Source organism: Gymnodraco acuticeps, unplaced genomic scaffold, assembly GCF_902827175.1.
Source record: "Gymnodraco acuticeps unplaced genomic scaffold, fGymAcu1.1, whole genome shotgun sequence".
Lineage (NCBI taxonomy): Eukaryota > Metazoa > Chordata > Actinopteri > Perciformes > Bathydraconidae > Gymnodraco > Gymnodraco acuticeps.
Window position 1 is genome coordinate 918171 of NW_022992001.1, and position 15239 is coordinate 933409.

The 15239-nt window shown below is 39.4% G+C and overlaps 1 protein-coding gene across 3 annotated transcripts in view; it reads right to left on the bottom strand.

Annotated features, from left to right (window-relative positions):
• The window catches only part of phkb (phosphorylase kinase, beta), a 144442-nt gene that overhangs the window by 4349 nt on the left and 124854 nt on the right, over positions 1 to 15239 (bottom strand). For 2 of the 3 annotated variants that reach the window (XM_034201272.1, XM_034201271.1), the window contains 8 exons: positions 13388 to 13446; positions 12936 to 13098; positions 10551 to 10632; positions 9839 to 9896; positions 4293 to 4383; positions 2919 to 3124; positions 1897 to 2031; positions 1480 to 1609 (listed from right to left, as the gene is read on the bottom strand). In XM_034201272.1, the coding sequence (XP_034057163.1) occupies positions 1480 to 1609; positions 1897 to 2031; positions 2919 to 3124; positions 4293 to 4383; positions 9839 to 9896; positions 10551 to 10632; positions 12936 to 13098; positions 13388 to 13446 (924 nt within the window). Of the gene's footprint in view, positions 1 to 1479; positions 1610 to 1896; positions 2032 to 2918; positions 3125 to 4292; positions 4384 to 9470; positions 9562 to 9838; positions 9897 to 10550; positions 10633 to 12935; positions 13099 to 13387; positions 13447 to 15239 lie in introns of all 3 variants that reach the window. The other variant, XM_034201273.1, reaches the window with a different exon arrangement.

Below are 15239 nucleotides of genomic sequence, written 5' to 3' on the forward strand. Positions count from 1 at the left end.
GTGCTCCAGGAGGAGATTCAGGTGATAAGGGGGGGGGGGGTTACCTTGGTTGGTGATTGGCTAATAGTTACACTAGACAAAACATCGTTATGACATCATAAAGTGGCCAAACTCTGATCAGCTCATTTTCAGACAGGTTTTTATATAAATGGATCAGGACAAAAAGAGAGGGGGTCTTTTTTCCTGAAATGTTCAGAATCTCTTTACACAGAGGGGACACATGTTGATGTATAAAAGACATGAAAAAGTGGATTTTATATTTAATAGGTGACCTTTAACAACTGCTATTATACAGGTAAATGATAAAAGCTAGCTAGTTACGGTTTGTGGCAATGTTAGCTAACTATTTGACATGACTAGCCACCAATAGAAATAGTTGCTGTCAGTGGAAAAATGATCGCTGTTGTGTGGATTTTGATAAGCACCTATTTGTGCTTTTACAGCTTAGCGCAGGAGCTAATCGAAATACTTTGTCCGGACTGTGACAGGAGCTAAACGAAATCCAAAAAGAAGAATATAACTAGCACTTGATGGGCGGCACTGTATTCCCTCAGACCCACGTGCCAAGTGTAATGTTGATAGGTCCAAAGGATGACAAGATAATCTAGACTCACTTGTATACACATATATATACACACACAGAGATGTCCGTCATGACATTAGGAATGCAGTGAGCTTGTGATTAAAGTGAAAGGAACCCAGACAAAGCATATTATCTCCTAATTACACGGCTACTTACTAAATAAATAACTCAACACAACATATTGATTTAAACTTTGCTTTGTTTCCGCTAAGGAAAAAAAGTCTGTTCTACTGAAAAGCAACGGTTTGAGCTGCCACAACAGCAATGTCACTTAAAATGAAGGCAGCACTGTTCAAGGTTTTCTGCATTGTAACTTTCAATTGATTTGTCATTTCCATTTACCAGTCTTTAAATACTGCCAATGGTGTGTTCCCTTTGGTGTTCCTGTCTGGTTTCTTCTGCTGTTTTCCGTCTTCCAATTCTCTGCGTCTTTTAACCTCTCTCCTTCACTTGCGCTATTTTCTTGTTCTGGTTTCTTTGTCTTAACAGGGACAGTGAAGCCATTATGAATCCAAAGTATTCTCCTCTTAAAAGTATTCTCCTCTTAAAAAATTCAAAAAGTATTTAATGGTGTTTACTCATCGAGGAAAAATAATGAGTGTTATTTTTGCCACAGCTGATCATTACTTGAACGGACTTCTTTCTGCATATTGATATGACTGCACATAATCCATTGATTAGAGCATTTGAAAAGGGCGGACCACTGGATGTACAAACTGACCTATTAGAAACCAATATTCAACTAAGCTGTATAATCAAGTCTGATGCCAAACCGTAGCTGATTGTATAGCAGCCCACAATGCACAGTGTCTCCTTTACGCCTCATTGGTCAGTATTTAGTTAGTAATTCTCCAGAGATGGAGTATTTATCCTGCAGTGTCAGAGGAGGCAGGTACCTGTGGGAGGTAAGTCCCTGCCACCATGAAGCCATTGGGGGTCCTCTCGAGGATCTGCCACACACGATCATAGAAGCCCAGAGGGGTCCTGTTCAGAGAGCCATCAATCTGACGCCTGTTCAGCCAAGATCTGAGGCCAAAACAAGGGTGGAACTGTTGAATTGACTTAGGGACTAAGGGAATATAAGCCAGTCTATAAGCCGCTAGTCTAGAGGAAATTGTCTATAAGTAAATATTTGAAAGATAAGATGAGATAACAGTTTAATCATTCTCATGGGGAAATTGGGTTTTGTGGCGGCAGCAGATGATAAGATATGGATGTAGACATGAGAGAAGATAAAATAATCAAAACAATAAAAGATTATACAACAAGTAAATGCATTAAGATAACGGCACTGCGTCTAAAAATATATTTACCTGCCGGTTTGCTGAGGCTGCAAGACGTCCAGTAAGAGCTGCTTGATGTCACTTGGGGAGAGCTGGTAGATGTCCTGGGGCGGCATGTCCCCCGCCCCGATCTTCAGCTCATGTTTCATAGCCTGAACAATCCATCTGGAAATCCACAGCACAAATAAACATAAACACGAGCAGGCTTTTAAACACCATATAATTTAACTCTATAAACTACTCTAGGAACTACATTTGGTTTGTCTGAATTCTACAGTGTATCTAACAACACTACTTTCCAACATATGCTCAACACGAGTTTCGATTTTTCCTGACAGTATCTTAGCACCAACTGTGCCTGGAGAAATGTGTTAAAACTCAGGGGCTTTCATCCATTTACACCTCTAAATTGAGTCTCAGTCAACATCCAGGAGTACTGCAGTGTGGTTAATTTGAAGCATAGACAGAAGAAAGATCTTTTAGAGACAGGCAATCATGATGTTTGGAGCAGATAAAATAAAAAAAGGAAAAACAGCTGCAGCCTCAAATGAGGGCAATGGTCTCGAATTACTTCAGGATTTATTGAGTTACCTGAAAACCAAGTTAGGAGAATTACAGCAAAGAATACATGGCCACATTTAAAAGAGATCTCAGAGCACTATTACAACCATCTACTTTCTACATTTTTGTCTTAAATAATTCCAATATCCACCACTGATGAAGAAAGCTAAGAACAAAGAAGAAGAGAATGGAAACCTTTTGATGCAGCAGCATTGCTCATTTCCATATGTGTAATTCAAATATGGATACAAAATGTCTTCCTTTTCAAAATTCTTATTCAGTTCAATCTTATGTTATGTATTATACTTTCTTATCTTTATTTTTGTATTGTTTATCAAGTGTGTTTTATTTTTCACAATTGTTTCCACTAATCGTGTCATTCTTTCCCTGTTTTTATGCTCACTTTATGAAACATTTCCATTATAATAAGTCAGTTTATTCTGCATGTATGGTATTAAAGGCGTTTTATAAATAAAGTGTATTATTATTACCCGATTCTAATCTTGAGCATGCCGCTGAACAACTCTGGGTTGTTGGAGATGATCCATCCGATATGGATGACCAGCTCCTGCTGAAGAACGGCCTCTCGCTCCCCCCCATGAGGGGAGCACTTGCTGTAGATGATGCCCTGGATCACCCCCGGCGATAGTGGGTTGGAGATCACCTCCTCCTCATGCCCGAACAGGCCGAGGGTCACCTGGTAATCACAGGCATTATCACACACACGCACAGAGGGAAAGAGCATATACCAAACCTAACTCATACAGTTAGAAGTTCTCTGATGCAGAATAATACTTGTGTGTAACATCTCTAAGCTTTTGTGACTTTGTGTGAATGTTTCAGTGCACATGTATGTTCATGCGTTGTCTGCCACGTGCACACTCCTCCAAGGTGCAATTCCTACAAGTATCTTTGTTCTATCACTCTGAAATTGGCCTCCTCTCACAGAGTCCCATAAAAGTGAGTCAGAAAAAAATACAGATCTCAAGGTTACCCTTTTGTATTTTGCTTCTTCTGAAATCCATCTCATGAAAATTACACGTAGCCAATCTTCCTGATGGGAGAACACACTTTTATCATTGCCTTCTGCTGATGAAACCCGGCACTTTGAAGATATATCATTCATCTTTACATCAAAACTGATTGTAACTGAGCAAAGTACAGCCTGCAGCTGGAAATGAAGTTCGGAAGAAATGACAGAGGGGACATTCATTGTGGAATCGTACCGTTGCCGAGAAATATAATCAAAGCTGGAGTCAATTAAATGGGGTGGTGCCTCTTATTTGCTCCAACTGAGCTGTTATTGTAAGGACACAGAGAGCAACGCAGCCCTCTCAAATGTTAAATCAGCTTTTCCAATCATGTTGAGAGGAGCATTCCCTCCGGTAGGCAATCTATATGCAGATTCCCACCTTGAGCTACTTCAGCATAATGAAATGCCTAAAACTGCACAGAAGGGTAAAAATTAGGCGAGATAACTGACACTCTCGAGTGGAGGCTAATCTCTGAGTAACACTTGACAGGAAATGATGCACCGGCTCTCATCGAGCGCGAGGGAGTGGCGTCGGACAAATTCCCAGGTCACAATATATCAGTCGGCACATTGAGTGCGTCTAGACACGTGGACACGGGGCATATTAGGATTCTGTGCTGGTCACACTGCAGCCTTGCTACAATTACACACACAAGATGGAGGTGAGCTGTGATGAGGGATGTGAGCATGCAGCTAGATTGAGTAATTCCCAGTTTATGATATTACCAATTTCTCTCCTTCTAATTAATCAGTGAACATTGTGCCAACATGCCAGTTTCCCATCAGAACCCAACATCATTTGTACAAAAGGGATTCAACTACTTAGGCTTACCTGCTTGCCATGCACTAAAACACTAGTAATACTGGGGGCAAGGCTGTCCACTAGCTTAGTTAAGAGACTGGCAGCAAGACGGACAACAGACCTAGTGGGCGAAAAGAAACAAGAACACTCTTTTCATCATGACAGATAGCAAGGAACAGCTAGGGCTTTAGCAAACTAATTATTGTTGTCCAGTTATGGGTTTAGGATTAGCATTACTTTATTTCAGCTTCGGTTGAGACTATCTTGTAGACTGTATGTGACTTTTACATTCTAAGTTGGATCAATTGTCTTGTAAATATGGAGTATGTATGAAAAAAACGACTCACTGGCCACTTTATTCGGTACACTTCAACTGCTTGTTAATGCAATTCTCCAATTATCCAATCAGCCAAACAGGTGTCAGCAACTTAATGCAAATAGACTACATTATTTGTACTAATATGATATGCCTACGGGAGCTATATGAGGGTAGTTATCTTGACCAAGGACACATTGAATGCAGGGGCTGGGGTTGGAACCACCCACCGGTAGAGAGCCATTTACCCCATGAGCAACAGTAACTCTAGACATTGTCAAGACAACCAGCTGAACTTCAAAATAAGCTTCAGAATGGGGAGAAAAGGTGATTTAAGTGACTTTGAACATGGCATTTCTCAGGATCTACTGGGATTTTCACGCATTACCACTACTGGGTTTTATGGAGAAAGTCGGTAGTTCTGGCCAAAAAAAAGCCTGGTTGATGGTAGAGGCCAGGGGAGAATAACCAGAATGGTTTTAAAGCTGACAGTAACTTAAATAAGCCCTGGTAACTACAGGTTTTAGGGTTAGGGTCTCTGAACACACAACACATTGTTAGGACATAGCAGGATAAGACCACACCACTCATATGAGCTAACAACAGGATACTGAGGCTACAATTGGAATGGGCACTCCAAAATGGACACGGATAATTGGAAAAAAGGTTGCTGGGTCTGAATAGTCTCGATGTCTGCTTTGACATTCAGATGGAAGGGAATTTGATGTAAATAACAAAAAAAGGTACGGGTTGAGGATTGTTTAAATGCCACAGTCAAATGGCTACTTTTCGAAAGATGCGCATTGGCACAAAGCTCAAATAACCTTAAACTGATTTCTTGAACATGTCAATGAAATCCTTTCATTTAAATGTCACCAGATCTCAATCCAAAGGGCGCGTTTGGGATGTGTTCAAAACTGGAGGTCTGATAATGGACATCTTTGCAGCAACTGTGTGATGCTATTGTGTCATCGCGGACTAAAATCTATAAACAATTTTTCCAGCACCTTGGTTATCTATACTTCAAACAATCAAGGCAGTTCTGTCAAACCCAGTACTGGCTATAGGTGTACCTCATAAAGTGACTAGTAGTGAGTACAATGACTGCAGTGGCCAAACAAGATACTATTATTCAAACATTTGAATCAGTCATTAGAACATTTTTAACAGTTCACTAACAAGATAAAAAGACAGCTTCCTTTCGTCATTGTAGCAGTTCAATGCCCCTGATTTAAAATCAACACATCTGAATAAAATTGGAAACATAACCTGCTAATTCGTTTTTTAATGAAACCTTACTGAGAGATAAATGTGTTGGTCCTAGTACTAATAAATGAATTTGTTATTGAAAGCCCAAATAAATGACTAGCTTCCTATACATTTTTTTAATGTTCACTAATTGCAGTTCAATATTCGCAAGTCACTACTACAGCCTTCAAACTGCCTCCTCTGGACTGCAGGATCCTCTGAAGGACAAAGCAGCACATGAACACTCATAGTCTTCAGATGGTAGCCCATACACACACACATGGAGTTGAAGCCATCCTCACAGAAGCAGTGAACAACTTAAATCATTTAATGAATGGGGTCATGAATACATTGAGTCGACACACAACATCTTCTTATTATATGCTATTTTATAAAACTCTTGTTTTGTGCGTGTGTGTGTGTGTTTATTCAGTGCTCAAACCCAAGAAATACCTGAGCCACATCTTGAGCATGATGAATAGAAAAGCAACAAGCCTTAATGTTTAGAAGGCATGGAGTGGTGTCAATCTACTGACGCTTTGTTGGGGAACCCATTTCAAGCTTCACTTCCTGGCCCATGTTAGGTAAATGAGAAAGTAAATTGAACTGAGTATTGATGCCTTTTCCAGCAAGTTGGATATCAGCCTCAAGGCTTTTGTATTCACTTTATGGAATAATCTAATTTCTCTATGCTAAAATCCTATTCATTACTAAACTGCATAAAATAAAATAGTTGTCACAGGAAATAAATGTAGTGTAATGTTATACTGGCAAAAATTAAAACCATACCATGGACACAGAAATCACAGTCCAATATTGAAAACCATCCATTTGGTCAATTATAGTTAAATAAGGCCAGCAATATACAACACAATGACATTTTTGCAGCTTTGCTAAAACAGAACCGTGGATTAATGTTTAACTACCGTCTGCAAAGAATAAACAATGTGTGGCTTTGATTGTTGTTTTCCAGCAGGATTACGGAAAAACTACTGACTTGATTTTCATGAAACCTGTTGAAAGCCATTACATTTTGGATGGATTTGAATCACAAGGTGGACATATACATTATTTCTCACTTAAATATTGTTTGCTACTACCCAGAAATTGAGTATTTGTATGAATGGCTTTTTGAATCGCGGTTCCAAGCATATCCTAGCTTTAAGAAACCTGAGAGAGAGAAGAGCCAGCCTTAATCATTGGGTGATGCTGCCATAACAACCCAGTCTCACGGCATTTCATGTTATAGTCACAAAATTAATTTAATCTATTGATTCGTGTTAACCAACACGACTTTCCCTTTTTTTCGTGTCACACAGAACGATTTTAAAAGCAATGTATTTCTATTGGTAGTATGTTTCGTGCCTGCACCACGTAGGCCTGTCGCGATAATCGATAAATTAACTTATCGTACGATAAATAAAAATGGACTTGATAACTTTTCTGAGCTCGATAAATTGCCGTTTACATAAGGATGTGACGAGCATTTTAGCCAAGAGCGCTGTGGCCGCCAGGGGCGCTGTGGCCGCCAGGGGCACTGTGGCCGCCAGGGGCACTGTGGAAGCCGGCCACGCGCGCTGTGAGGGACGGGGCTGACACACAGCCAGGTCAGGACACTCCACATGCACGTGCAGCAGCCAAATTAATAATATAGCGACAAGCGGGATACAACGTGTGACTTACTCACGGGGAATTTAAAGTGAAATGGAATTGGTTACAAAACCTAACTACACATCTCGATTCTCCGGTGTGGCAGTATTTTGGATTCAAGCCAAATCAACGAGGCGAACCAACGGACTTGAATGAGCCGGGCGGTGTGTCGCATTTGTCTAAAAAAGGTAGCGACAAAAGCAGGCAATACCACGCATTTTAAACTACACCTAAAACACAACCACCCCATTCCGTTTTCCCAGCTGGTAGCAAACACGGCAGCTGGAGATGGAGAACCCCCACCTTCCCGACAGTTTACAATCAAAGATGCATTTGCCCGACAATGCAAACATGTTGGTGTTCCTTGCTCGAAAACTTTGAAAAACAGATTTGGATATGGCCTGTTGAGGCATCGGGGTCGTTGACAGTGGACTCGCTGTACACTTGACTGTTGTTTTAAGGAGGTTTTTTTTGCTTGTGAGATAATGTGTGCTCATATTTATTTATATATATAGATAGATATAGAGAGAGAGAGAGAGAGAGAGAGAGAGAGAGAGAGAGAGAGAGAGAGAGAGAGAGAGAGAGAGAGAGAGAGAGAGAGAGAGAGAGAGAGAGAGAGAGAGAGAGCTCTGTTTTCCAGCCTGACTCTATTTAATTTACTGTTTTGGTTGTGTGTGATTTAATTAATTTATTATAATTTAATTAATTTGTTTTATTTATTATATATAATTTATATATTTTAATATGATTTCACATTTCATTTGCAATGTTGAATGTTCAATAAAAAGTTATGTTTGAAAGGATGTACTTGAATTATTATTATATATTATCATTATGTCAGTGGTCTAAAATGGTCTTACAACGGTGCCGACAATATTATCGTTTATCGCAATAATTTCCAGAAAAATGTATCGTCCAACAAAATGAATTATCGTGACAGGCCTAGCACCACGTCCAGTTGGGTCTTGGAAGACCGGAAGCTGTGTGGTTCATCAAAACATTTTCTTACTCAATATCAAGCCACGATTATTGTTTTTATTTTAAATTGTATAATGTCGGACTTGTTTTGCCGTCCGCGAGGAAAATAAATGGAGCTCAGAGCCTCAGAATACTGAAATCTGTATTTTTTTATATCTTTTTTCCCTTCTAATTTGTTATTATTTAGATTGCTTTTAAAATCGTTCTGTGTGACACGGGAACAATGGAAAAATTGTGTTGGTGAACACAAATCAATAGATTCATTTCGTGACTATAACACGAAATGCCGTGAGACTGGGACTGTCGTTTCTGTTCTGTCTTATGGCCAATAAGACAGAACAGAAAGGACAGTCCGGCCCCTGTGATGGTTAATGGAGAGAAAGCAAACACCAACTACAAGCTCCTGTAGGCAAAGTGCCTAGCTGCTAGCTTAGCCAAACTCATGACCGTGTGAGTGCTAGCCCTGATTGTGCTAAACTTGGTGGTTTAGCTATAAATATCTTTAGCATTTAACAATTTAGCAAGGGGCTAACATACTAGCCTACTACTGCATTACACCAACGGTTGCCAGGGTTTCAACTGGTCATTTGATTGCAGAATGTGGAATTATTTTTACGCAATTGCCCGATTAAAGTTGAGTTCAGTCAGTGTTAACTGCTTTATTTGAAGGTTTTAATACATTTTTGGGACGTATTCTACAAATGTACAAATTGCTTTCATTATTTTATTTAGCCATTCAACTAAATGTAGGCTAAATGTAGGCTAACACATTTAGCTTACGTCTTTATTTCAGATTAAAGAAATGAAAGCCTTTTTGAAATATTTCAATAAAAAATAAAGAAACCTATACAATATTCTTATTTCTGACTCTGTAAAGCTTTGTTGTTTGTTGGATCTGAGGAATCACAAAGTAGGAATGGCTGACCCTCACACAGATCTCAAGCTAGACAGCTAGCTAGCCAGCTAACCGGGAGTAAACATGCCGAGTCTTCAGTCCATCTCTTCCTGGACATTACCTGTTTCCCATGCACCAGTATTGTGGTGATGTGAGGAGCTATAGAGCTGGCAAACTTCTTGGTAATGGCAGCAGCATGGCGCACTACCAGCCTACAGTTTGGCCAGATTAAAGTGTCAACATAAAACAAGATTTTTGTGAGGACGCCAAACAGAGAAAACAACAGGTAAAGAGACAAGTTATTCGGGTTATCTGGACCTGAAACAACATTAACTGCAAACCCTAGCATTCATGTTTTTTTAGATCTGCACACTTTGGTAATCCTCTATGCATTTGGATTCCATAAAAAATCGACTAATGGCAATGAAACATTAATTGAAATGACAGACAAGAGGGACATTTGTGTATGTGTGTGTGAGAATATCAGACCAAAGCTTTCTGCTGCCAGCTCTTCTGTAGAGTCTCTCAAGTTCATCCGTCAGGTTCTCTGGAAGCAGAGAAATGTTGGCGTTCAGACAAAAGATATTATATTCATAAGAACATATACTTATATGCAAATGTATCCTCCATTCTTGCATTTGTACTAAATTATTTTTCCAGAGACTTGGGATCTCAAAGAAACACAACAAACATGGCGTTGGACTGTGGTGGGCAGCTAGTTGCACTTATCTGAGCTGATGATTTGTAGAGAAGAACACAATAAGTGAGAAAAAGGGCTAACAAGACTACCTCAACATGGTTTATACATTTTGCAGCACTAGCTACAGATGAGTTGGAAAATATTAACATTTTCTTGTTAGTTTCAAACAGGCTTAGTTCAAGCTACTGCTGCAAGCTAACAAGGAGTGACGCTTTTATTTAATTTATGATCAATATTACATCACTGTTCCTTTCAAACTACAGGGTTTCATTTGTAAAAAATCTAAATTGTAAAAACTCTGATCCAGTCGGTAAAATAAAGATTAGGTGTGTTAATTCTTCACACTACAGGATCACTTGAGCAGATATCTGGAACAGTATAGCCTTTAAATCGGAAATACTTGTGCGACTTGTGCGAAATCTTCCCAATTCATCTTTAGTGTTGGGCCAGTATATCTCACATTGCCTGTGTGTGTGTGTTTGTGTGTGTGTGTATCCTTACCATCTTTTGCAAGGTATGCCGGGCCTTCTCTCCTCAGAATGATGCTTGCAAGCTGAGCCTGACTGGCCAAGCAGTCGCAGTCCTGAAAAATGACACACACAAATGGAGAGACCCGTTACATCTACCAAAAAGATACAATTTAAGAAGCAAAAACACTTAAATACCTTTTTTGCACACAGCTACATTTTCTGTAACACTAATAAGCCGTAATGAAACTTCCTTGTGCCTGAAATATGAAAAATAAAGCATTTTAGCATGTCGTAGCAGATTGGGGTAAATTATTTATTATTATTATTACTTTAACACTGCCGCTATCATACTGTACTTAGATATTTAAAAACAGACTAAGAGAAAGACATTTAGAGTGTTCATTACAAAAAAAAAAATTATTTGTGTGATGGAACCTCAAAAACACAGTAGTCTAAACATTACACATAACATTTTAAATGGCTTGTTGGGCTTACGACTTTCCTCCAAGAGGCTTTTTCGTGCACCTACCATGCTTCATATGCCTTCCGAAGTTCTGACTTTGTTGGTCTAACCACGACCAAGGGCTCAATTTGAGTAACTTTGTACCAGACACTATGGAACCATTTTGCCTGCACCAAAAATGAGACACCTAACATTTCTTTTTTTTTCACCAGTTCTGACAATCTACTTAAACTGCTTCTACTTCATCTGATATTACTGCTAAAATTACTACTACTATACTGAATTCCACTTGGAGCCAACAAACATTTACCGCAGCAGGTGTAAGTGGAGATATGGATTTTTCGAACACGGAGAAAATATTTAGGTACAAAGCCAGATTGAAGAGCTGTTCATTCTAACAAGATTTGAACGGACAAAACCTAACCTTGAGGCAAAACTGTTTTTCCATTGTTATAAAGAAATGGGTGACATTTGGCCAAATGAGCGTGGGCAATGAGTCAACAAGGGAGGGAGGTAGGGGGGGACTAGCTGGAGGAGGACTTGAGACTTGTTTACCCTTATTGATAGAAATCCTGGGTATAGAGAATATATTTTCATTATATAATTTCTAATGAATATATATATATATATATCATCTGTCTAGAGTTAGATTTTTCAGTTTTTCTGACAGGACTACTGCATGTTTGACTGTAAGCGGTTTAAAATGGAGAGTTCCCGGGGATGGCAGCAGACAGTCTCCCCTCATACACGTCAAGTACTCAGACACTTATTTTCACCTGTCACTCCGACTTGGCAGTGACAAAGACCTGATGGCCCGTGCAAACAATACCTGAAGTGTATTTATGGCAATGTATTACAGGCCAGAGTTCCCGTTAGAATATTTTTTCGCCGGTCAACATGTCCGTTAAAGTTGAAATCTTCCGGACAAAATTAGAAAAGTGCCGGTCAAAGGTCTTCTTTGTTATTTATTGAGCTTTAAAACGAATTGATATGATTCAATATTAAACTAATTATAGTAGATTAACTACATTATTCAAAAGTGAACAGTAACTTACAATAACACGGGAATAATAAACGGAGCGCTCTCCCCCTTCCCTGACAGCCCTTCAGTATCATGCAGCTCGCGGATCAGTAATGAGTGACCCGACAGTGAAACTAAACATATCTATAACTAGTTTAGGTAGTTTGAGAGGTCATTAAAATAGCTAGGCTACGTGTGATATTCTAACCTGAAGTGTGTGTTTTGTCCGCTCACTGCTGATCATGCAGAGCTGCGTGTCGACTCGTCAGCAGCAGCTGATCTCTCTCTCCCGTCAGATTAGACTTCACTCGCGTTTATGTCCATAATGATCAGATCTAGCTAGTTCTAGCTAATGATATGACTACCTGCTTATTGAAAGACACCTAAACAATAAGTGTCGCTATGCAACCGGGTGAGGCCACAAAGTATAGCGCAGCATTATGCATTTGTTTACATGCCCACCGGAACCCCGAGGCATTACCAACAGATCAACGCACAATCAACCCATACAGGACATCTCTTTCTCCACATTACGTGTTAGACATTAGAATGGACTATTCTTGTCTGTCACATACTCTTTTGTCTGTCACATAAATGGTGCAAGTTGCGCAACTGATGTGGTATTGCGCTAAGCGGAAATTATTTTTGAACGGACACTTTGACCGGAGAGATTTAGATTTGCCAGTCTTCAGCATATTTTACCGGTCGTAGTCCGGTAATTACCGGCTAACGGGAACTCTGTTACAGGCACAGCGCCAAACTCAGGGAACAACGCTCAAGATTTACACATGGACAATTTTCTTATACATGAAGGATTTATACATCTATTTTGTTTATCTTTTGGGTGATTGTATTGTCAACTTCATTATGGAAGCATAACAATTAAATAAATATAATATAATAAAACTTCCCACTAAATCTTTTAAACTCACATGGAACTTCTGAATGATCTCATTGGTTGGCTTCTGCAGCCACTCCTCCACATCGATCTCCGGCTGCTGCTCCAGGTCAGACACGTTGGGGGTGCTCATCTGTCTCTTCACTTTGGAGTGTTTTGGCAGCTCCAGCTCCTCAAAGCTCCTAAACTCTGGGATCCTATGCACACACAAGTATGCTATTAGTATAAAGACGGAACGGAAGATTCATATACACTTTTTCCATTTTGAAAATTCACAATTGAAGCAACAATCAAAACAATGCTGCCGTCATTCCTTTGACATTCTGTTATTTTTGACTGATTTATTGATTCTAAACTCATCAAAAACCCAGGTGGGAAACATGCATGACTTGTTCCCTTTGTCGCTTTCTTAATGGAAGCTTTTTCAAAGTATTCTGCTAGCAGATAAACTGACTTTACAACATAAAGACTAGAGGAAGGTCTTACTCTGCCTCGTTGACACGCAGGAAGTCCAACTGCTCCACCACAGCTCCAGATATCAGGGTCTATAAGGGCAATGAGAAAAAAGGACACATTAAGTGATTTGGAAAGGGATTATCAATATATTTACACTGTGATGAAATTCTTGGAGCAAAGAAACAAAACACAACGAGTATAAAGACTGATATCAGACACCAAAGATTTATTGGAAGTAATGGCCGGAGAATTGACAAAGACATTTGCTAAGACACCGTAGTGACAGTGCCTCTGCCATAACCAACTGTGAGGATCCGTCCCCTAAACTGCTCCTTTTCCCACAGAGAGATGGTAATCAAACATTCCACCACAAAGACATTACCAGTTATGTGTCTTGCAGCGAAGTGGGATCCAGAAGACCTCGTTCAGATTAGGTTTACTCTCAGATACATAGCATACTCAGTTCTGAGCATTTTGAAGGGGATGAGGAGATTGTTTGCAACCTCCTTTAGAAGGAGGAAAGGGGTCATGTCTTACACAGCTGATGAGAGAGCCTGAGAAAAACAGACCAACCCTAAGGCCAAATGCCTTCTGCATTACAGAACTGTAATGGAGTAATATACCAACAATAAACACATTTAAAGATTTGTAGAAGGTAATCATACTCATTTTGAAGCCAAAAACACAGAAGGCGATAACCTACAGCTATAAATCCCTGAGATGAGTTTTGTCAGCGGAGACAGGGCACAACACGTCCGTTTAAATAATGCACTTGCAGTAAAAAGGTGGAGCTCAGTCTACTGTTTCAAATGTATAAATATGTACAGCAGTGACAATTTACTGTCTAAAAGGAAAAGTTTTAGTATTTTAAAATCATATGTAGCCGTGTAGGAGCAAAGAGTGCAGTTTAATCTGACTTGCTCCTCGGGTCTAAATGTGATATTAGCCTTTCCAACTGAAGTAGAAGACAAAAATAATAGGAGAAGGAAAAGAGAAATACTGCTCCACATAACAATGAGGTCTGTGATGAAGAAAATAACTGTTTCAAAGCTGTAGGAGTTAGCTGTGAAGTGAATAGCAAATAAGCTAAGGCAAGGAAGAACTTTTTAGAGGGGAAAAATAAGGAGGATATAAGGAAGTCTCTGCTGAACACCAAGTCGCAGTGGGAGGCAAGATAGGGCTAGAAACCCTCTCATAAGTTTGACAAAGCAGTAAAGTTATCAATGTGAAAATAATTATAATCTACCTTGGCCTAATTTTTTATTTCTTTGCTTCCTTGAGTTGAAATCCTACAAGTTAAACCAATACAGTCCAAAACTAAGAAGTATGTGCAGTACACTTTTTATGGCTAAATAAATGAGTTCTGCTGAAAACATTCCAATGAGTTCATCATCTTCAGATATGACATGAACAAGGCATCCAGCAACACAAAGTATGTGTAAACAGTGCTACAATTCTACTCCGGTTTAACGGATATTAACTTATTTTTGACTCTTGTGGACAGTGAAGATAAGGGTTAGGGTTAAGGTGTGATAAGTGCATTAGTTAGCAATTAGTTGTCTATTTGCTCATCTAGGAGATACAGAGAAACACTTTCATTCATTCAGAGTCTTGTTTGGTTCTGCCTGATGAATGTAATTCTAATAAATACTCCGCTTGTAGTTCAGTTTTTGGTCTCCACCAGGAAATATCAGGCTCTTTAGCTGCTATATGCTCCACTATGTTGACCAGTTAGTGGCATTGTCTTTCTATAATTTGGTTCTCAGCAGGTTCAGCTCTTCTGGTAGCAATCTTAAAGGTCTCCTATTATGCTATTTTTAGGCATATATTATGGGTCTCAGATATATAAGAATATATAAAAACATGTCTATGATGTGTTTTG